The 25070-nt window shown below is 44.9% G+C and overlaps 1 protein-coding gene across 1 annotated transcript; it reads left to right on the top strand.

Annotated features, from left to right (window-relative positions):
• Positions 1-604: 604 nt before the first annotated feature.
• Positions 605-2157, top strand: LOC123168892 (expansin-B2). Its single transcript, XM_044586756.1, has 3 exons — positions 605-869; positions 981-1090; positions 1336-2157. Exons 1-3 carry the CDS (start codon positions 692-694, stop codon positions 1861-1863), a joined length of 816 nt encoding a protein of 271 aa, XP_044442691.1. The 5' UTR covers positions 605-691; the 3' UTR covers positions 1864-2157.
• The last annotated feature ends 22913 nt before the right edge of the window (positions 2158-25070 follow it).

Here is a 25070-nt window from a genome sequence, read left to right as displayed (position 1 = left end):
ACTCGGCTTATAGGTAAGTCGAGTGCCCATAGATGGGATCTGTGCTTATATCTTATAAGTCGGTGTAATATAAGTCGAGCCGAGTAAGTGGGGTGCAACACTCGACTTATAGCAAGCAGAGTTGAAATTGGCCTTTGCCGAGTATTTTTAGTACTCGGGTTTATTTGGTTTTCCTGTGGTGTGAAAACCTCTTTAGCATCATTCCCTCGCGAAGCATGACAATGCGTTAAGATAAGCGAACCGTATATATCCTTCGTATCAGGACGGCAGGATACAACGTGGGGGCCTGATCTTAGGGCATAACGATGGTCTGACTTTCTCTACAATCAACAATTTGACTTGTGCACCCAAAAAATCATTAGCGGGTGCTCGGTGATCTCCTGCAAGATGTGATTTTATAGTTGTGCGCGCGTAAACCGGTGCCTCGCCATTCCTCCATGATTCCCTCCGTAGCCATGTGACCTTGCAGCTCTAAACACGCCATCACGTAGTCGTCGGGTGCAACTGCAACTTGCGCCGACTCGTCCTTCTCACCTCATTTTGCCTATTGGCTTGCCTATAAATGCCCCGGCAATGTCACCCCGTCCAGCCATCACAACACAAACAGGAGTACTACTACTACTCCGGTCTTCAGCGATATTGGCGCTACAAGTCTAAGAAGGTTCATAGACGTACGACCTGTAGCGCCAATATGGCTGGCCTCTCCACCAATGCCATTGCCCTTGTGGCACTCCTCTCCGTGCTCTTCACGTCCGTCCGTTCTGCGGTCGACTACGACACCGCCGTCGCTAGATCCTACAACTCCGGCTGGCTCCCCGCCAAGGCCACCTGGTACGGGGCGCCCAACGGCGCCGGCCCCGACGACAATGGTACGTCTATAGGATCCGATGACGGCACATATTTTCATGCCGTCGCTGTACCAAATCATATACTCGTGCCAACTTAGTACTAATAATGTTGATCCACCGATCGATTTGCAGGTGGTGCTTGCGGCTTCAAGAACGTGAACCAGTACCCAATCTCTTCCATGGGGGCATGCGGTAACGAGCCTATTTTCGCCGGCGGCGAGGGCTGTGGCATGTGCTACGAGGTACGTACAACATTAATTGCACCATGCATGGCGCCGACACCCGACAGTTTCAGTTAAATTAGTTGATGGTGATCATTTTATTAGTTGGTCAAACTCAAACCTGACAGCATCTCCATTTTACGATATCGGTGACTTTTAATTAGTGAACACCCCTGCTGCCATGTGCTTGCAAAGCACAATGTACTCCATGCCCAAGTACGTACATCGGGACGTTGACCTTTAATTTGTTTTGCTCTGTGCTTCAGATTAAATGCGAGTACTCCAACAACCCTTCCTGCTCCGGCCAGCCGAGGAGGATCGTCATCACCGACATGAACTACTACCCCGTGGCCAGGTACCACCTCGACCTCAGTGGCACCGCGTTCGGCTCCATGGCCAGGTACGGCCTCAACGACCGGCTCCGCCACGCCGGCATCATCGACATGCAGTTCAGGAGGGTGCCCTGCAACTTCCCGGGTATGAAGGTGACCTTCCACGTCCAGCGTGGCTCCAACCCCAACTATCTCGCGGTGCTCGTGGAATACGTGAATGTGGACGGGACCGTGGTGCGGATGGAGCTCATGCAGACCATCAACGGCCGCCCTACGGGCTACTGGCAGGACATGCGCCGCTCGTGGGGCTCCATCTGGCGGATGGACACCAACCGCCGGCTGCAGGGGCCATTCGCCATCCGCATCACCAGCGACACCGGAAAGACGCTGGTGGCCAACAATGCCATTCCGGCTTATTGGCAGCCGGACCATGCCTACTGGTCCAACCTCCAGTTCTACTGATTTGCTTACGTGCGTACTTCTCCGATCGATGCCGAGTTAATCATTTTGGTGTCATCAGGACGATCCCTATTTACGAGGATCGAATGATTTTAAGTTATTACTAGGCACTATGTACTTTCAAGCGTGTTAACTGTCGTCGATTGTGTGTCCTGAAGATGTGTGGCTGTCTTTGTATGTGTGTGTGAAATGTAAGGAGCTAGGCAAGTGGAGTAGCATCCATGTGCTACCCCGGCCACTACCGCGGTTCCATGCCTGATAGAGTGTGATCCAATTGAGCTTATAAATTAATTCAAATGGATGAAGTTTATGGCATATATACAGTGTGGACATATATCATCATGTGCATTAGCTTATCATCGAGTATATGCCACGGTTCTTGCGCTTTCTTGTTCCACGACCCATACCAAAATGGCTCAGTGGTTGGGCATGCGGTTGTGCAGCCTAACGATCCGAGTTCAATTCCTAGAATTGACAGGTGATGCACAGGGGTTTTCCCCCATTTATTGAGAATCAAGTTTGATGTGTGGTGGAACCACTCATCAAAAAATATCTTGATACTCATTTAAAAAATTCGGAGGACCATGTTTATCTTGGTACTCATACTAAAATGGTCGTATGTATCCCTAGTTGGTGCAGAGGCCGGGAAGTGAAATTCTCCCCCTTATACTTAGCCCGTGACCTCCTTCCCCCGTGCGGCGGCGCCGCGCCGCACCGGGGCCTCCCCGCCAGGCCTCCCCCTCCTCCCGCCGGGCCTCCCTCTCCTCCCGCCGCCGCCGCCGAGGGCATCGCAGGCTAAGCCTGTGGGCCGCAGCGGCGGCGGCGGCAATCTTCCTCGGCCGGCGATCGGATCTGGGTGGCGGCGACATACTCCGGCCGATCCAAGGGCGATGGCGCAGGCTGGTGGCGACCAGGGCTGTCGTGCTGGTGCCGGCGACGAAGAGATCACGTCGGCGGCTAGGGTGTCCGATCTGGATCCCATTCGGATCTGGATGGTGGTTCCTCGAGCCGTCGTGCGCATCCTTTGTTCCGGCGCGGCAAGCGGCCTCTGGACTAGGCACGCAACACGAGGACGTCGGGGGCTCTGGCCCTTGGCGTGGAGGTGGTGGCCATCTTCTTCGCCGGAGGCGGTCGACTAGATGGTTGTGGATTCTCGCATCCAGTCCAGGTGTACAGTGGGGAGACGGGGCTGTCGGTGAAAACCGTGCTATGACTCGGGTCATGGCGGGCGATGGCGGCGTTTTCGCGTCGTTATCTTGTTGAAGACATTGCCTTTGCAGCTTCTGTCGACTTGCTTGCGCTGCTCTGGGTGAAAACCTTGATCCGGAGTTTCCGGATCGGACGATGGCGGTGCTTTTGGGGCGTCGTTTTCCCTCATGGGGGCATCGTTTTTTGAGCAGCGGCTGGATGCAGGACCAGAGGACGGATTCTTTGGTGGAGCGGTGCGGCATCTCACTCATTAATGGCGGCGGGTCTCGGCGGCATGGCGCTGTGGTGACTCTGCGTCCGATGCGCGAAGATGGACTCGCGCAGGAGGGTGACGCGGTCTGGCGTCGTGGTGGCGTTGACGGCAGCTAGACCGGGCAAGGTTGATGCATCAGTACAGCTTTGAAGATGGATTTGTGGCAGGTGGCTGCGGCGGCCTCAGACCCGGCAGGCGTCCTGGTTGAGGAGTGCGCCGGACTGGTAGGTGACCCATAGCCGGCAGGCGTCCTGGATGGGACCTCAGGTCTTTGATGTTAGGTTTGGCTGCGAGGTCTGTTTGATACTAGGCCCAGACTATCAGCATCCCTTCATCACTTGGATAGGAGTAGCGACACTTTTGTTGCCTAGTCGGTGGTTTCAGTCTTACTGTTGTATGACTTTGTAAGGTCTTGTGTGAATAATTAATAAAGTGGCTGCATGCATCGTCCAGATGCAGAGGTCGGGGGTCCTCCTCCATTTAAAAGAAAAACCAAAATGTAGATGAAAATCTTGCAATTTTTTTCCTTCCTTAGAGATCAAGATGGACATTTCATTTCTAGCGAAGTAGATCGAGATGTACATTTGCCGTCTACGTCTTTTTTCCTTGCTTTGATAAACATATATCTGTTCCCGGATTCGGTAGGAAATGTGTGATTCACGCACATGAAATCTGAAACCATAGCCCACAGGTAATTAGAAGCCGAACGGCAGGTCGAGGTGGAAATTAATTAATTCTGGGATCATCGGAAGCAGTCATTTTGTCCAAAGCAACCATTCTGGTCAAACCAAGTGTAGCATAGCCGCTGGATCATGTGTCGTGTGAGAATCGGGCATAGAGTGTCGGCGCCGAGTAGTACCGAAGTGCTAGCCTTGGTCCCGCCGATGCTACGTCGGTGGACCTGTAGTCACTCACATCATCAGCCGGCTCCTTATTTTGACCGGGCCGATGGCGTGGCCACACAGATTTTTCTGATCCAACCGGCCTTCTCATACGACATATCTCTATATGTTCGGGTTGACTGGTACTTCTATATATATGAAGTGAATATGGTGTAGATCGTACACGCCCGGATTCGGACCAGCCCATGCTGGCTTACGCCAACCCCACAAAACCCCCCATCTAGACCAAACCTTGGTCTCCACTCTCTCACTCTCGGCTTCGCTTTCCGTCGATTCCCCTTCCCTCTCCATCCCCTCCTCTCCCAACGTCAAGCACTGGCAGCGTGTCTTGCGGTGGATCCGGCTGCAAGGACAAACCCATCGATTGGGATGCCCTTGTCCACGAGGCGAAGGCGGACGGCAACGAGGAGCTGGCCGTCCGCATCGTGCTGCAGCGGACAGAAGTGGATAGGGGTAGTTCGAGCTCCACTCCATCCCCTAAGGGAAAGAGGGCGGCATGGAGATGGTGATCTCTGATGCTCGCGTCTGTCGCCATTAATATTTTAGTTAGTTTCTAGTTTTTAATCTATCCCTGTTTGATCATACGAAGTGCCTATTTTGTTTCGATGAATTGTGGGTTATGCATGTTTCTATGTTGATCTATGTCCGTTTATTTCAAAGTTTTTCTACATACACTCTCTCACGTTGCGTGTATAACATGGATTTGGGGGTGGGGGGATATGATGTATCTGGTTGTGGACGTTGTACCGGCTTAAATTCACTTCGGTGTGTTGTACCATTCAAGTATTATTGTATAACTGCTTCATATGCAATCTAAAAAAAAACTACGTATGCGCACCAGGTATCCAAGCCCATTCAGACAAATAATAATATTAATATGCGTTAAAAAAGACAAATAATAATATATACGGCACTTCCAGCTTACACGTCACCCACTTATGCAGGTGGCCTCGGATGCCTCCCGTGTATAAAAATGTACCGCCTAACTTTATGATATCCAAGATACAAAAATATAATTTCCACTATTAAACCTAAAATTTCGCTAAAAGTCCAATTCCTTTGGAACTTAAATATGTTAGTAATTTTTCTTAAATATAATACAAACACAGACGCTCATACAACATACGTAGATATACTTATCCCTATGAATACGCACGCACACCCCCTATAAGCATTTTCGAGGGACTGAGAGCATCTACAACCACAGTTACCAAATTTCGGTCACCAAACGTCCGCGGACGTGCACGAGCACGTCCGTGGGCAATGACCGGACAACCCACCAAATTGCTTCTCCACAACAGGATGCATCTAAACCAAATACTCAAATTCATATTAGTTCATGCAACATCGTAGGTAGCTAAATACATGTCATCGGTTTTTCGCCAAAAAAAAAAAGAAAAATTGCATGTCATTGGACTACCAAAAATTGATATGCTCTACTAACTAAGAACGAAACGATGACCGGAGAAGTCCATCCACGGCCGGCCTTGCCTTTGCCCTTCCCGTTGCCCTTGCAGCAGTAGCGGTCGAAGACGCAGAACGGATCGAGGCGGATCTGCTCACCGAAGAAGTTGTCCGATCTGCCACCGTCTTCGTCTTTCTCCTCCTTGGGGGCAGTCCCGCCATGGCACGGACCACTTGGCTATGGTATTTTGCCATCGCCTTGACTGCCTCCTCCATCGCTTCTTGGCTATGCGAGCACGGAGGGATTCCTCCGACGTCTCCTCACGAGCTGCCAAAGCCTCCTCCGCATCACGAGCTGTCGTGGCCGCCTGGGCCGCGAGGGCCGCGGCAGCCGCCTCCGCTTGAAGCCGCACCAGAAGCCTAGCGCGGCGGGCACACCGACCCTCCTATTTGGGTTCGCGGCTGGTCATGGAGGCGCAAATGGCCTCAATTTCGGCGCCAGACGCCGCGGGGACAAGGTGTCACCTAAAAGGTTCCAGCGGCATGGCAGGGTTGCGCCATGCAGCTGTGGTGGCCGCAATCGGCGACGCGCGATGAGGTCTTCCGGGCCCGGATCCACCGACACCGGATCTGACTGCCAGTTGGGCAACGGATTCTCGCGGGCTCATTGAAGACTGTAGAAGGGCGAACTCCTCTCGGGAGCGTCTGAGGGCACTGTAGACGGTCATATCCTCCTCGTGGCTGGAAGGGATGAGCTCCCAGTCGTCAGATCCAGACATGTTGGAGTCAGATCCAGGCGCCGCCATGGAGGAGAACACCAAAGCTGGCCAGAGAGGAGCTTGATAGTGTGGGTGGGGAGTGGAGTGGAGTGGAACGAGGCTAGGGTTTCGGCCGCAGTGCGTATGGGTCCATTTTATGTGGGGTCCGGTGGGCCAGAGTGGTCCGGATCTGACGTGTGGGCACGTTCGTGCGTCCCCATATCCGCCCTAGATTCTGGTTGGATATGGCGAGTGCCAGTCAGTCCGGCGTTTAGGCCAGAAATGGGGCGCCTGGTTGGCTGGCGTTTTTTTGTCCAAACACTGACCAGACAGCCCATCCATGCGTTGGGGGCGGGTACAGGGGGCCCGGTTGTAGATGCTCGGACCCGTCACATCATCTTACAATTGACAAAGTTGCCAGGCACGCCTTCGTAGTTGATGGGAACGTCTTCTCTGTTGGAAATATGCCCTAGAGGCAATAATAAATAGGTTATTATTATATTTCCTTGTTCATGATAATCGTTTATTATCCATGCTAGAATTGTATTGATAGGAAACTCAGATACATGTGTGGATACATAGATAACACCATGTCCCTAGTAAGCCTCTAGTTGACTAGCTCGTTGATCAATAGATGGTTACGGTTTCCTGACCATGGACATTGGATGTCGTTGATAACGGGATCACATCATTAGGAGAATGATGTGATGGACAAGACCCAATCCTAAGCCTAGCACAAGATCGTGTAGTTCGTTTGCTCAGAGCTTTTCTAATGTCAAGTATCAGTTCCTTAGACCATGAGATTGTGCAACTCCCGGATACCGTAGGAATGCTTTGGGTGTACCAAACGTCACAACGTAACTGGGTGGCTATACAGGTGCACTACAGGTATCTCCGAAAGTGTCTGTTGGGTTGGCACGAATCGAGACTGGGATTTGTCACTCCGTGTAAACGGAGAGGTATCTCTGGGCCCACTCGGTAGGACATCATCATAATGTGCACAATGTGACCAAGGAGTTGATCACGGGATGATGTGAGTTACGGAACGAGTAAAGAGACTTGCCGGTAACGAGATTGAACAAGGTATAGGGATACCAACGATCGAATCTCGGGCAAGTAACATATCGATAGACAAAGGGAATTGCATACGGGATTGATTGAATCCCCGACATCGTGGTTCATCCGATGAGATCATCGTGGAACATGTGGGAGCCAACATGGGTATCCAGATCCCGCTGTTGGTTATTACCGGAGAACGTCTCGGTCATGTCTGCATGGTTCCCGAACCCGTAGGGTCTACACACTTAAGGTTCGATGACGCTAGGGTTATAGGGAAAGTATGTACGTGGTTACCGAATGTTGTTCGGAGTCTCGGATGAGATCCCGGACATCACGAGGAGTTCCGGAATGGTCCGGAGGTAAAGATTTATATATGGAAAGTTGTTGTTCGGGTTCCGGGAAAAGTTCGGGTTTTTTCGGTATTGTACCGGGAAGCTTCCAGAAGATTCCGGAGGATTCCGGAGGGGTCCGGAGGTCCGGAAAATGTTCCACCACGTCCAATACAGTAGCATGGGCTGTAAGGGGCACCCTAGCCTTAATGGGCCAGGGGCACCAGCCCCCCCCAAGGCCCATGCGCATGGGAGAGGGGAAACCCTAAGGGGGAGGGCCTCCACTTGACTTGGGAGGCAATCCTCCCCCCTTTGGCCGCCCCCCAAGCCCCATCTAGGGCTGGCCGCACCCCTTGGGGGGGAAACCCTAGATGGGGGCGCAGCCCTCCCCCTCCCCTATATATAGTTGAGGTTTGGGGCTGCCCAAGACATGAGAACGTCTCCTTTTTGGCGCAGCCCTACCCCTCTTCCTCCTCCTCCTCTCCCGCGGTGCTTGGCGAAGCCCTGCGGGATTGCCACGCTCCTCCACCACCACCATGCCGTCGTGTTGCTGCTGGATGGAGTCTTCCCCAACCTCTCCCTCTCTCCTTGCTGGATCAAGGCGTGGGAGACGTCACCGGGCTGCACATGTGTTGAACGCGGAGGCACCGTTCTTCGGTGCTTAGATCGGAATCAACTGCGATCTGAATCGCTACGAGTATGACTCCCTCATCCGCGTTCTTGCAACGCTTCCGCATCGCAATCTACAATGGTATGTAGATGCACTCTCCTTCCCTCTCGTTGCTAGTAAACTCCATAGATTGATCTTGGTGATGCGTAGAAAATTTTGAATTTCTGCTACGTTACCCGACAGTGGCATCATGAGCTAGGTCTATGCGTAGTTTCTATGCACGAGTAGAACACAAAGTAGTTGTGGGCGTCGATGTTGCCAATTCTTCTTGCCGCTACTAGTCTTATCTTGTTTCGGCGGCATTGTGGGATGAAGCGGCCCGGACCGACCTTACACGTACGCTTACGTGAGACAGGTTCCACCGACTGACATGCACTAGTTGCATAAGGTGGCTAGCGGGTGTCTGTCTCTCCCACTTTAGTCGGAACAGATTCGATGAAAAGGGTCCTTATGAAGGGTAAATAGAAATTGGCATATCACGTTGTGGTTTTACGTAGGTAAGAAACGTTCTTGCTAGAAACCTATACAAGCCACGTAAAAACTTGCAACAACAATTAGAGGACGTCTAAGTTGTTTTTGCAGCATGTGCTATGTGATGTGATATGGCCAGAAGATGTGATGAATGATATATGTGATGTATGAGATTGATCATATTCTTGTAATAGGAATCACGACTTGCATGTCGATGAGTATGACAACCGGCAGGAGCCATAGGAGTTGTCTTTATTTTTTGTATGACCTGCGTGTCATTGAATAACGCCATGTAAATTACTTTACTTTATTGCTAAGCGCGTTAGCCATAGAAGTAGAAGTAATCGTTGGCGTGACAACTTCATGAAGACACAATGATGGAGATCATGATGATGGAGATCATGGTGTCATGCCGGTGACGAAGATGATCATGGTGCCCCAAAGATGGAGATCAAAGGAGCAAGATGATATTGGCCATATCATGTCACTATTTGATTGCATGTGATGTTTACCATGTTATGCATCTTATTTGCTTAGAACGACGGTAGCTTAAATAAGATGATCCCTCAATAAAATTTCAAGAGACGTGTTTCCCCTAACTGTGCACCGTTGCGAAGGTTCGTTGTTTCGAAGCACCACGTGATGATCGGGTGTGATAGATTCTAACGTTCGAATACAACGGGTGTTGACGAGCCTAGCATGTACAGACATGGCCTCGGAACACATGAGAAACACTTAGGTTGACTTGACGAGCCTAGCATGTACAGACATGGCCTCGGAACACAAGAGACCGAAAGGTCGAACATGAGTCGTATAGTAGATACGATCAACATGGAGATGTTCACCGATGATGACTAGTCCGTCTCACGTGATGATCGGACACGGCCTAGTTTGACTCGGATCATGTATCACTTAGATGACTAGAGGGATGTCTATCTGAGTGGGAGTTCATTAATCAGATGAACTCAATTATCATGAACATAGTCAAAAGATCTTTGCAAATTATGTCATACGCTTTAGTTCTACTGTTTAAGATATGTTCCTAGAGAAAATTTAGTTGAAAGTTGGTAGTAGCAATTATGCGGACTGGGTCCGTAAACTGAGGATTGTCCTCATTGCTGCACAGAAGGCTTATGTCCTTAATGTACCGCTCGGTGTGCTGAACCTCAGCGTCGTCTGTAGATGTTGCGGAACATCTGACATACACGTTTTGATAACTACGTGATAGTTCAGTGCGTAATGCTAACGGTTTAGAATTGTGGCACCAAAGACGTTTTTGAAACTTCGCAGAACATATGAGATGTTCCGAAGACTGAAATTGGGATTTCATACTAGTGCCCACGTCAAGAGGTATGAGACCTCTGACAAGTTTCTTAAGCCTGAAGACTAAGGGAGAAAAGCTCAATCGTTGAGCATGTGCTCAGATTGTCTGAGTGCCACAATCGCTTGAATCGAGTGGGAGTTTATCTTCCAGATGAGATAGTGATGGTTCTCCATAGTCACTGCCACCAAGCTAGTAGAGCTTCGTGATGAACTATAACATATCAGGGATAGTTATGATGATCCTTGAGCTATTCGCGATGTTTGACACCGCGAAAGTAGAAATCAAGAAGGAGCATCAATTGTTGATGGTTAGTAAAACCACTAGTTTCTAGAAGGGCAAGGGCAAAAGGGATACTTCATGAAACAGCAAATCATTTGCTGCTCTAGTGAAGAATCCCAAGGTTGAACCCAAACCCGAGACTAAGTGCTTCTGTAATGAGGGGAACCGTCACTGAAGCAGAACTACCCTAGATACTTGGTAGATGAGAAGGCAGGCAAGGTCGACAGTAGTATATTGGATATACATTATATGAATGTGTACTTTACTAGTACTCCTAGCAGCACCAGGGTATTAGATACCGGTTCGGTTGCTAAGTGTTAGTAACTCGAAATAAAAGCTGCGGAATAAATGGAGACTAGCTAAAGGTGAGATGACGATGTGTGTTGGAAGTGTTTCCAAGGTTGATGTGATCAAGCATCGCATGCTCCCTCTACCATCGAGATTGGTGTTAAACCTAAATAATTGTTATTTGGTGTTTGCGTTGAGCATAAACATGATTGGATTATGTTTATCGCAATACGGTTATTCATTTAAGGAGAATAATGGTTACTCTGTTTATTTGAATAATACCTTCAATGGTCTTGCACCTAAAATGAATCTCGATCGCAGTGATACACATGTTCATGCCAAAAGATATTAAATTGTAATGATAGTACCACATACTTGTGGCACTGCCATTTGAGTCATATTGGTATAGAACGCATGAAGAAGCTCCATGTAGATGGATCTTTGGACTCACTCGTTTTTGAAAGGATTGAGACATGCGAACCATGTCTATTGGTATATATGCGTGAAGAAACTCTATGCAGATGGATCGTTTGGACTCACTTGATTTTGAATCACTTGAGACATGCAAATCATACCACATGGGCAAGATGACTGAAAGGCCTCATTTTCAGTAAGATGGAACAAGAGAGCAACTTGTTGAAAGTAATACATTTGATGTGTGCAGACCAATGAGTGCTGAGGCACGCAGTGGATATCGATATGTTCTTACTTCACAGATGATTTGAGTAGATGCTGAGAATATTTACTTGATGAAACACAAGTCTGAATTATTGAAAGGTTCAAGTAATTTTAGAGTGAAGTTGAAGATCGTCGTGACAAGAGGATAAAATGTCTGTGATATGATCATAGAGATGAGTATCTGAGTTACGAGTTTGGCACACAATTAAGACATTGTGGAAAGTGTTTCACAATTAATACCGCCCGGAACACCACAGTGTGATGGTGTGTCCGAACATCATAACTGCACCCTATTGGATATGGTGCATGCCATGATGTCTCTTATCGAATTACCACTATCGTTTATGGGTTAGGCATTAGAGATAACCGCATTCACTTTAAAAGGGGCACCACGCAATTCCGTTGAAACGACACCGTTTAGAGAAACCTAAGTTGTCGTTTCTTAAAAGTTTGGGGCTGCGAAGCTTATGTGAAAAAGTTTCAGGCTGATAAGCTCGATCCCAAAGCAGATAAATACATCTTCATAAGAATACCCAAAACAGTTGGGTATACCTCCTATTTCAGATCTGGAAGCAAAAGTAATTGCTTCTAGAAATAGGTCCTTTCTCGAGGAAAAGTTTCTCTCGAAAGAATTGAGTGGGAGGATGGTGGAGACTTGATAAGGTTATTGAACCGTCACTTCAACTAGTGTGTAGCATCGCACAGGAAGTTGTTCCTGTGGCACCTACACCAATTGAAGTGGAAGCTTATGATAGTGACCATGAAACTTCGGATCAAGTCACTACCAAACCTCGTAGGACGACGAGGATGCGTGCTACTTCAGAGTAGTACGTGATCCTGTCTTGGAAGTCATGTTGTTGGACAACGATGAACCTATGAGCTATGGAGAAGCGATGGTGGGCCCATATTCCGACAAATGGTTAGAAGCCATGAAATCCGAGATAAATGGATCTTTGAGAAGAAGACGGACGTGAACGGTAATGTTACCGTCTATGAAGCTCGACTTGTGGCAAAGAGTATTTCCACAAGTTCAAGGAGTTGACTACGATGAGATTTTCTCATCCGTAGCGATGCTTAAGTCCGTCGGAATCATGTTAGCATTAGCTGCATTTATGAAATCTGGCAGATGGATGTCAAAACAAGTTTCCTTACCAGTTTTCGTAAGGAAAGGTTGTATGTGATACAATCAGAAAGGTTTTGTCGATCCTAAGGATGCTAAAAGGTATGCTAGCTCCAGCGATCCTTCTAAGGACTGGAGTAAGCATCTCGGATTTGGAATGTACGCTTTGATGAGATGATCAAAGATTTTGGGTTTATACAAAGTTTATGAGAAACTTGTATTTCCAATAAAGTGAGTGGGAGCGCTACAACATTTCTGATAAGTATATGTGAATGACATATTGTTGATCCGAAATGATGTAAAATTTCTGGAAAGCATAAAGGGTTGTTTGAAAGGAGTTTTTCAAAGGAAGACCTGGATAAAAGCTTCTTACATATTGGGCATCAAGATCTATAGAGATAGATCAAGACGCCCGATGATACTTTCAAAGAACGCACACCTTGACATGATTTTGAAAGAGTTCAAAATAGATCAGCAAAGAAGGAGTTCTTGGCTGTGTTACTAGGTGTGAGTATTGAGTAAGACTCAAGACCTGACCACAGCAGAAGAGAGAGAAAGGACGAAGGTCGTCCCCTATGCTTCAGACGTAGGCTCTACAGTATGCTATGCTGTGTACCGGACATGAAGTGTGCCTTGCCATGAGTTGGTCAAGGGGTACAATAGTGATCCGGGAAAGGATCACATGACAGCGGTCGGACTTGTCCTTAGTATCTAGTGGACTAAGGAATTTTCTCGATTATGGAGGTGAAAAGGAGTTCGTCGTAAAGGGTTACATCGATGCGAACTTTGACACTAATCCGGATGACTCTGAGTAGTAAACCGGATTCGTATAGTAGAGCAATTATTTGAAATGGCTCCAAATAGCGCGTGGTAGCATCCACAAGATGACATAGATATTCGTAAAGCACACACGAATCTGAAAGGTTCAGACCCATTGACTAATAACCTCTCTCACAAGCATAACATGATCAAACCAGAACTCATTGAGTGTTAATCACATAGAGATGTGAACTAGATTGTTGACTCTAGTAAACTCTTGGGTGTTGGTCACATGGTGATGTGACCTGTCAGTGTTAATCACATGGTGATGTGAACTAGATTATTGACTCTAGTGCAAGTGGGAGACTGTTGGAAATATGCCCTAGAGGCAATAATAAATAGGTTATTATTATATTTCCTTGTTCATGATAATCGTTTATTATCCATGCTAGAATTGTATTGATAGGAAACTCAGATACATGTGTGGATACATAGACAACACCATGTCCCTAGTAAGCCTCTAGTTGACTAGCTCGTTGATCAATAGATGGTTACGGTTTCCTGACCATGGACATTGGATGTCGTTGATAACGGGATCACATCATTAGGAGAATGATGTGATGGACAAGACCCAATCCTAAGCCTAGCACAAGATCGTGTAGTTCGTTTGCTCAGAGCTTTTCTAATGTCAAGTATCAGTTCCTTAGACCATGAGATTGTGCAACTCCCGGATACCATAGGAATGCTTTGGGTGTACCAAACGTCACAACGTAACTGGGTGGCTATACAGGTGCACTACAGGTATCTCCGAAAGTGTCTGTTGGGTTGGCACGAATCGAGACTGGGATTTGTCACTCCGTGTAAACGGAGAGGTATCTCTGGGCCCACTCGGTAGGACATCATCATAATGTGCACAATGTGACCAAGGAGTTGATCACGGGATGATGTGAGTTACGGAACGAGTAAAGAGACTTGCCGGTAACGAGATTGAACAAGGTATAGGGATACCGACGATCGAATCTCGGGCAAGTAACATATCGATAGACAAAGGGAATTGCATACGGGATTGATTGAATCCCCGACATCGTGGTTCATCCGATGAGATCATCGTGGAACATGTGGGAGCCAACATGGGTATCCAGATCCCGCTGTTGGTTATTACCGGAGAACGTCTCGGTCATGTCTGCATGGTTCCCGAACCCGTAGGGTCTACACACTTAAGGTTCGATGACGCTAGGGTTATAGGGAAAGTATGTACGTGGTTACCGAATGTTGTTCGGAGTCTCGGATGAGATCCCGGACATCACGAGGAGTTCCGGAATGGTCCGGAGGTAAAGATTTATATATGGAAAGTTGTTGTTCGGGTTCCGGGAAAAGTTCGGGTTTTTTCGGTATTGTACCGGGAAGCTTCCAGAAGATTCCGGAGGATTCCGGAGGGGTCCGGAGGTCCGGAAAATGTTCCACCACGTCCAATACAGTAGCATGGGCTGTAAGGGGGCACCCTAGCCTTAATGGGCCAGGGGCACCAGCCCCCCCAAGGCCCATGCGCATGGGAGAGGGGAAACCCTAAGGGGGAGGGCCTCCACTTGACTTGGGAGGCACTCCTCCCCCCTTTGGCCGCCCCCCAAGCCCCATCTAGGGCTGGCCGCACCCCTTGGGGGGAAAACCCTAGATGGGGGCGCAGCCCTCCCCCTCCCCTATATATAGTTGAGGTTTGGGGCTGCCCAAGACATGAGAACGTCTCCTTTTTGGCGCAGCCCTACCCCTCTTCCTCCTCCTCCTCTCCCGCGGTGCTTGGCGAAGCCCTGCGGGATTGCCACGCTCCTCGACCACCACCATGCCGTCGTGTTGCTGCTGGATGGAGTCTTCCCCAACCTCTCCCTCTCTCCTTGCTGGATCAAGGCATGGGAGACGTCACCGGGCTGCACGTGTGTTGAACGCGGAGGCACCGTTCTTCGGTGCTTAGATCGGAATCAACTGCGATCTGAATCGCTACGAGTATGACTCCCTCATCCGCGTTCTTGCAACGCTTCCGCATCGCAATCTACAATGGTATGTAGATGCACTCTCCTTCCCTCTCGTTGCTAGTAAACTCCATAGATTGATCTTGGTGATGCGTAGAAAATTTTGAATTTCTGCTACGTTACCCGACATTCTCCCACTAAACGCACATCACTGAAAGGCCTGAAATAAACCCAGTAAAATACGAGCACCGATATCAAGTCTAGGACTTGATCCCTGATGGGCTGGGATACCACCGTCCTCCTAACTATCCAACCACAGGTGGATTCCCATAAGTAAAACTTTACTCCATCTAAAACTAACAAATACTTATAGATTCCTAGGGCGTGTTTAGTAGCCTGCAACATTTTTGCCTCCACTAGTGCAGAGTCGTCTTGTGTAAATGGTTTAAACCCGCTTTTGATGACACATTTAAAAAAATGTCGCCTTGCTAAGGTGGTCGATAAGAGGGTTCATCCCACACGACCTAGATTAATTATCAGTGATAGCTCCTCCGATCACACACGAAGAGCGGAAGTGCTCATGTGCGGTCGGAAGAGCTATCACAAACAAGTAGGTCGAACAAGTCGTGTGAGATATGCTAAACAACCCACACAATATATTCAAAACAAACATTTGTGTTAGTATAGCGCATCACACATGATGCATTCCAGAAATTCATGTGTGATAGGGTGAGACATCACAGATGCTTTTCTTGATAGAAGCATCTGCGTCATTGAAGTACATCACGCACGATGCGTGGGAAAAACTGTGTGACATAGGGCGATTCATCACACACACTTATCTTGTTAGAAACATTTGTGGTATGGCGGCATAACGCATACAATTGTCCAGCATCACACCGTGGTTAGTTGTTCATTGATCGCACATACTTATTTTGTTGCAACTGTGTAGGTTAAAATTGGTCATCGCCCATGAAGCTAGATAAGAAACCATGTGCAATCTAATAACCCAATAAGGAGGCTAAAAATCCTATTGTATTTAATCCCTTTAGTAAACATTCAGATTTTGAATCAAACACATAGTATATTTCATATTATTGTAACGGCCAACATGATTTCATAAAGCTAGTTCACCACACCACATTACACAAGCACCAAGTTTCACCTGTAACATCTAGAGCCTTTCAAAAGTAGCGTCATAGATGATCAATAGACAAATGAATCTCACCTGGAAAACTGTTGAAGCGAAAGGCAAATATTGAGTCTTCAACGATGTTGAAGATCATTGAAGGTCCTTCCAACTTTAGGCAAGTGCTTGCGGATGATTGCTCACCCATCCTTCACCCTATTAAGGAAGACTGAATATTATACCATGGGTGTTGTATGAATACCCTCGTTGCGTCTTGATCACAAAGGTGGTTTGAGCGGTAATCATCGGTGAACTGCTTTGGAAAGGACCGAAAACAAAGCTATGCATAAATATATTTTCTAAATATTGGAATGATGTGCATAGGGAAAAAACCAAAGACAATTACTACTATCCTATGGAGACATCTTTATTGCATAGACAAAGAGTTTGTTGTTTCTCCTCGCTAGTTTATATATACTAATAATATTTATAAGTTTCTCGACTTGACTGATATTTATGGACATCTTATTTCCCCATATGTAAAATGGGTCTAAACCTATAACACGAGGACCTACATGCAAGACCAAATTAGTAAAAACCTAATTATTATAGAATGGTTCCTGCAATTGCACGATAATGTGCTATTAGCGAAAGGACCATGTGCAAACCTCGATGGTAAACCTCAATGTCTCCCATTGTTACCTTGTAATTACATAAGTTATATATTGATTAGGTTAATTGAGAATTGGAATACTATCAATAAAATAGATTAATGAAGAATAAACACATTGCAGATCCAACAGATTAATTTGAGGCATGAAATTGCCAGTTAACAACAACATGTATGCTTCACATGTAAAAAAATATAAACTGTGTATGTTTCTCATCTATTTAGTACAAAAAAAATTGATTTATTTCTCACATATATATAAATACAAACCTATACCGAAACAATTGAACATCACATTGCAAAATTGAGTCAAACAGTTAACTGAACATCACATCATTGAACCAAATAGTTAACTGAACACCATGTTGCATAATAGGAAATACTTGAAGATCGGATTGCATAAAATTTTACATTGGATACTTGACTAGAATTTATAAAGGCAGGAGCAGTACATCCAAAAGGTTAACCGAACATACTTAACCGACATAGCTAGCTTAGTATGCTAAAAACAAGTTACTCCTCATCGTCGGAGATGACCATGGGCTCCTTGCCCTTGAAAGAGGGTGAGGCCTCCACATCATGGGTCCCCTCCTCGTCATGGTGGGCCATTCGAGTCAGTACGGGCACCAACCTGCTGGCCCTGGAATTGAGGTAAGTACGGGCACGCTGAGAAAATACCTCATAGTCTTTGTCGAAGGCACCAGCGGTGGTATCGAGAAACACCACGAACTGTCAATTAAAGAAGCCAACCACGCAGCGGCATCTGCACCTGAAGCATTGACGGTGGCCTCGATGACCAGGTGCTCCTCCAGGATTTGGTGGTCAACACACATGACAGCCTTCGCGACTTCATCCGCGCGTGTGACCATGATTTGCTTCTCCACTACCTAATGCTCTTTGAGCTCCTAGCTATATTACATGGACCATGGAATTGGGCGATGAGGGTTTGAAGGATGGGATGGTGATTTGGGTGGAAGGTGTGATGCCGGTGGTCGGGCCATGTAGGATGGAGGAGGAGGAGTGGATTACCCGACTAGATTGATGAGGCGAGCACCGGGAAGGAGAGTCGTCAGTGAGGAGGCTACACAGCAAGCAAGCAAGGAAGGTTTGAACTTAGAAAGGAAGGAGCACATGAGAAATGTGGCATTTGGTCGAGGAGAAAAATGGGTAAAGGTGGGTATTTCCGCCATTGGCGAAAAAAATCGCTAGGTGTAGGGGAAAACTTGTGCACAAAGTGTCATCAGAAACGACTCATTATGAACAAATGTGTGAGATAGCTTATCATAGCAAATGATTTTTCTACTTTACACGTGTGCGATGAGATTGAACATACAATTTTTTTGTGTGACTTTCATTGGTTATAGTGGTCGTCCACGTCATTGTAAAATTAAACACCACTTCTGATTTTGGGTAAACAAGTAAGTTCACTAATAAAATAGACCTAGTTCACCTAAATATAGCTCTAACAAAAGACTGGCCTTGTAAACAAAAAACTACTAATACGTCTAGCGCTCGTCGATCTCCGCCGCCTCCTGATACGTCTCCAACGTATCTATAATTTTTGATTGTTCCATGCTGTTATATCATCATTCTTGGATGTTTTATAATTATTTTATAGTCATTTATATCATTTTTGGTACTAACCTATTGACATAGTGCCAAGTGCCAGTTGCTGTTTTTTGCATTTTTTTACATCGCAGGAAATCAATACCAAACGGAGTCCAAACACGGCGAAACTTTTTGTGGTTTTTTATGGACCAGAAGACATCAAGTGGGCCGAAGAAGCCCTGGTGAGTTGTGCCCACCACGGGTGCCCCCCGGACTGCCTCTTTACTCTATAAATACCCCCAATATTCCAGAAACCCTAGGGGAGTCGACGAAAATCAATTCCAGCTGCCGTAGAGTCCAGAACCACCAGATCCAATCAAGACACCATCATAGAGGGGTTCACCACTTCCATTGGTGCCTCTCCGATGATGCATGAGTAGTTCCTTGTAGACCTTCGGGTCCGTAGTTACTAGCTAGATGTCTTTCTCTCTCTCGTTTGATTCTTAATACAATGGTCTCTTGGAGATACATATGATGTAACTCTTTTTGCGGTGTGTTTGTTGGGATCGGATGAACTTTGAGTTTATGATCAGATCTATCTTTTTATCCATGAAAGTTATTTGAGTCTTGTTTGATCTCTTATATGCATGATTGCTTATAGCCTCGTATTTCTTCTCCGATATTTGGGTTTTGTTTGGCCAACTCGATCTATTTATCTTGCAATGGGAAGAGGTGCTTTGTAGTGGGTTTGATCTTACGGTGCTTGATCCTAGTGACAGAAGGGGAACCGACACGTATGTATCGTTGCTACTAAGGATAAAACGATGGGGTCTATTTCTACATAAATAGATCTTGCCTATATCATATCATCGTTCTTATTGCATTACTCCGTTTCTCCATGAACTTAATAAACTAGATGCATGCTGGATAGCGGTCGATGTGTGGACTAATAGTAGTAGATGCAGGTAGGAGTCGGTCTACTAATCTTGAACGTGATGCCTATGTAATGATCATTGCTTGGATATCATCATGATTATTCAAAGTTCTATCAATTTCCCAACATTAATTTGTTTACCCACCGTTTGCTATTTTCCTGGAGAGAAGCCACTAGTGATACCTACGGCCCCCGGGTCTCTTTCTCATATTATTTGCCTTTGCTATCTGTTTTCCTTTGCTTTTATTTTCAGATCTATTAAACCAAAAATACAAAAATACCTTGCTGCACTTTACTTTATTTGGCGTTCGATCTATCAATATTTACTACTCTCTCACGTCCGTTCACCAATTTCTGGCGCCGCTACCCCAAAGGGATTGACAACCCCTTTTACACATCGGGTTGCGAGTATTTGTTATTAGTTTGCAGGTGCTATTTACGTAGTGTTGCTTGGTTCTCCTACTGGTTCGATAACCTTGGTCTCATAACTGAGGGAAATACCTACCGCAGCTGTGGTGCATCATCCCTTCCTCTTTGGGGAAATACCGACGTAGCTTCAAGCCGCATCAAAAGGAATTTTTGGCACCGTTGCCGACGAGGATCTTCAACATCTACCAGGTTCCTAATCACAAATCTCATCTCCTCACAATTTACATTATTTGCCATTTGCCTCTCATTGTCGTCTCCCCCACTTCACAAAAATTTGTCGTTTTATTCGCCCTCTTTTTCGTTCGCCGTTTCTTGTCGGATCTGTTTTTGAGTGCAATCTTGTTTACCGTTATTATCGTCATGGATAGTTCTTCCTCTATTGCGTGCACTCCCGAGAACGAGGTTCTCAACTTTAAACAAAGGGGAGGAGAAAATTTAAAAGATGCTTGGTATAGAATTTGCAATGCTCATAACAGATCTATCCGTAAGCAATCTACCGTTGTTCTTCTTCATTGCTTTTATGTGGGCATCACCACTTGGTACGATTACTGGTGGAAATTTCTTGATGTGTCCCTCTCTTGATGCTTTTCATGCTTTGGAAAATTTGGTAGGCTCACCACCTTTTATGATTAATGAAACAACTTTGACTCTTGAGCATGTCATGGAAAGATTAGATGTATTGAAAAGAAAATGCTTACTGAAGAGCATATTGATAACTTGGATAAAAAGATTCATAAGTTTGCTACTAAAATTGGGTTAAAAGCGGGAGACGTTTTTAAGTTGTTAAAAGAAAAGAGAACCGTAGTTCACGAAAGAATTGAAGAAAGTCCGTCTCGGATTGATAAACTAGAAGAAATCTTAGTAATTTGAGCACGACTTTTGCTTCCGCTAAAACTATTGAAAAAACTCCCGTAAAGATTGTCAAGACCACTCAAGTTACTAAGAGCAAGGGTGCAACTTCAAGTAATAACAGTAAAGTGGATCTTAAGATGATTAGTATTCACCCAGATTTTGTTGAAGTTATAAGAGATCCCTTTGGCAAGAATGAATTCTTTAAATTTGGTCCTAGGAGTATTGCCATTGAAAATCTTTATGCTAAATCTTTGAAGAATTCTAAGTGTTTGATTGAAGAGTTGGATAAGGATGAAAAAACTTAGATCCTTACTTTATGCCTAGCTAGGGGCGTGAAACAATAACGCTTGTTGGGAGGCCACCCAATGAATAAAAATTATTTTTGCTTTTTGCTTTCTGTTCTTGAGTGTTAGCACAATTATGCTACCGTTATGATTGTGTTTTTGTGTTTTAATTAGTGTTTGTGCCAAGAAAGCCTATAGGATCTTCTTGAGTGATAGTTGTTTAATCTTGCTGAAAAAACAGAAACTTCTGCGTCCAGAGATAGAATTTTTAAAAATCACAGAAGCAATGAAAAACTCTGAATTTTTTACAGCAGATTGATATACAGATTTCTCAGGTCGTCCTAGTTTTTCTGGATTTTTGGAGTTATAGAAGTATTCAAAAATATCTAGATTACTATAGACTGTTTTGTTTTTGACAGATTCTGTTTTCTTTGCATTGTGTGCTTGTTTTGATGATTCTATGGTTTCCTTTGAAGAGTTTTTGCCATAGAAAAGTTGGAATACAGTAGATATAATGCAAATATAAAATATGAATGGGTTTGCAACAGTACCTAAAGTGGTGATTTGCTTTCTTATATTAACGGATCTCACGAACGTTTTGTTGAGTTTTGTGTGATTGAAGTTTTCAAGTTTTGGGTGAGATTACGATGGATGAAGGAATGATGAGTAAGAAGAGCCTAAGCTTGGGGATGCCCATGGCACCCCAAGATATTATCCAAAGGGAAGCAAGCAACTAAGCTTGGGGATGCCCCGAGTGGCATCCCCTCTTTCTTCTAACGACCATCGGTATTTTACTCGAAGCTATATTTTTATTCGTCACATACTATGTGTTTTTCTTGGAGCGTCTTGTATGATATGAGTCTTTGCTTGTTTTGCTTTGTGTGTTTAGTCTTGATTCCTTGCTGGACAAACCTATTTGAGAGAGCCAAAATTATGCCATGACTTGTTAGAATTGCTCTCTATGCTTCACTTAATTTTTTATGAGCTATGGATTTGCTCTAGTGCTTCACTTATATCTTTTTGAGCACGGTGTGCTTAGTTATTTTTGGAGAAATGCTCTCTTGCTTCACTTAGATTTATTTGAGAGTTAGTAAAATTTTCAAGGAATTCTCTCTTGCTTCACTTAAATTAATTTGAGAGAAAGAAATATTATGCTCATGATCTTCACTTATATTTGTATGAGCTTATCAAAAGCAACACATGCAAATTAGTTCCAAAGTGATAGATATCCAAGAAGGATATAATAAAAACTTTCATGAAGATCATTGGACAAAATGAACTTGATTCTTAGTAATAGTTTTGAGATATGATGATGTGATATGTGAGTCATGTTGATGAGTAATTACGCTTTAGTAAGAATATTGGTGTTAAGGATTGTGATTCCCTATGCAAGCACGGAAGTCAATAATTATGCAATGAAATTATATCATACTTGTGGTGCATTATTCGATGTTAATTATGCTTAATGCTCACTTATGAGATTATTCGTTTCTTGGTTGGTCGCTTCTCAATCTTTTGCTAGCCTTCATTTTGCACTAAGTGTGATCACTACTTGTGCATCCAAAATCCTTTAAACCAGTTTTGCCACATGAGTCCACTATACCTACCTATATGCGGTATTCTTTTGCCGTTCTAAGCAAATGTGTATGTGTCATCTCTAATATTCAAAATAAATTTCTCTTTTGTGTGCTCGTACCGCTCGCGATGCGGTGAGGGGTGGCTCACATTTTCCATGCTAGATGTGTTATTCTCACGATGAGTGTTTATTCACTTGTCATTGCACGAGAGTAAGGCAAAGGTATTAGGGAGGCCCAGTCCCGAAATGAAAAATGAATTTACTTTATGTTGTCAAATAATAAATTCCTTGGAAAGTGTTGGTATGGAAGGCACCCATAATTACGGTTAGCCATGGAAAGTGAAAGTATGGTGGAAAAAGAAATAAACTTTAATTTCTGTTTGGGAACCGCCTATGATATATCTAGCATGGAAAGTGTTGGGAACTCTAAGTCGTTTTCGTTGGTGGGAAAAGTATGCCTCTAAAAATGTTTTTATCTCTCAATTTTCGCTTTGAGCTCTGGCACCTCTACAAATCCCTACTTCCCTCCGCGAAGGGCCTTTCTTTACTTTATGCAATTTTTTATTTTTAATTTGAGTCTCCATCTTCTCTTATAAAAGCACCAACTAGGAGGCACTATGATCGTACTTGAGTATTGGGTGTAGCTAATATGCGAGTGTGTTTCATGAATGGATCAATGATTGAGCATGATGGGCTAGGGATAACTTATTTTAGCGTTGATATTTTGAAAGACATGGTTGCTTGTTGGTATGCTTGAGTATTTAAGTCATCAGTTCAAAACTAGACTATTGCTTTGAACAATATAAAAGTCAAAATGTCCATGCTATAAAGAAAAGAATATGAGATGACATGTTAGGCAGCATTCCACATCAAAAATTCTGTTTTTATCATTTACCTACTCGAGGACGAGCAAGAATTAAGCTTGGGGATGCTGATATATCTCCAACGTATCTATAATTTTTGATTGTTCCATGCTGTTATATTATCATTCTTGGATGTTTTATAATCACTTTATAGTCATTTTATATCATTTTTTGGTACTAACCTATTGACATAGTGCCAACTGCCAGTTACTGTTTTTTTGCATGTTTTTTACATCGCAGGAAATCAATACCAAATGGAGTCCAAACACAGCCAAACTTTTTGTGGTTTTTTAAGGACCAGAAGACATCTAGTGGGCCAAAGAAGCCCTGGTGGGTTGTGCCCACCTCGGGTGCCCCCCGGACCGCCTCTTTACTATATAAATACCCCAATATTCCAGAAACCCTAGGGGAGTCGACGAAAATCAATTCCAGCTGCCGCAGAGTCCAGAACCACCAGATCCAATCTAGACGGAGGGTTTCACCACTTCCATTGGTGCCTCTCCGATAATGCGTGAGTAGTTCCTTGTAGACCTTCGGGTCCATAGTTAGTAGCTAGATGGCTTTCTCTCTCTCGTTTGATTCTCAATACAATGGTCTCTTGGAGATCCATATGATGTAACTCTTTTTGCGGGGTGTTTGTTGGGATTGGATGAACTTTGAGTTTATGATCAGCTCTATCTTTTTATCCATGAAAGTTATTTGAGTCTTCTTTGATATCTTATATGCATGATTTCTTATAGCATCGTATTTCTTCTCTGATATTTGGGTTTTGTTTGGCCAACTCGATCTATTTATCTTGCAATGGGAAGAGGTGCTTTGTAGTGGGTTCGATCTTACGGTGCTTGATCCTAGTGACAGAAGGGGAACCGACACGTATGTATCGTTGCTACTAAGGATAAAACGATGGGGTCTATTTCTACATAAATAGATCTTGTCTACATCATGTCATCGTTCTTATTGCATTACTCCATTTCTCCATGAACTTAATACACTAGATGCATGTTGGATAGCGGTCGATGTGTGGAGTAATAATAGTAGATGCAGGCAGAAGTCGGTCTACTAATCTTGGACGTGATGCCTATGTAATGATCATTGCGTGGATATCGTCATGATTATTTGTAGTTTTATCAATTTCCCAACAGTAATTTGTTTACCCACCGTTTGCTATTTTCCTCGAGAGAAGCCACTAGTGAAACCTACGACCCCCGGGTCTCTTTCTCATATTATTTTCCATTACAATCTATTTTCAGATCTATTAAACCAAAAATACAAAAATACCTTGCTGCACTTTATTTTATTTGGCATTCAATCTATCAATATTTACTACTCTCTCACGTCTGTTTGCCAATTTCTCGCGCCGCTACCCGAAAGGGATTGACAACCCCTTTTGCACGTCGGGTTGCAAGTATTTGTTATTTGTGTGCAGGTGTTGTTTATGTAGTGTTGCTTGGTTCACCT

Source organism: Triticum aestivum, chromosome 1D (genome assembly GCF_018294505.1).
Source record: "Triticum aestivum cultivar Chinese Spring chromosome 1D, IWGSC CS RefSeq v2.1, whole genome shotgun sequence".
Lineage (NCBI taxonomy): Eukaryota > Viridiplantae > Streptophyta > Magnoliopsida > Poales > Poaceae > Triticum > Triticum aestivum.
This window is presented reverse-complemented; position numbering and strand designations above follow the sequence as displayed.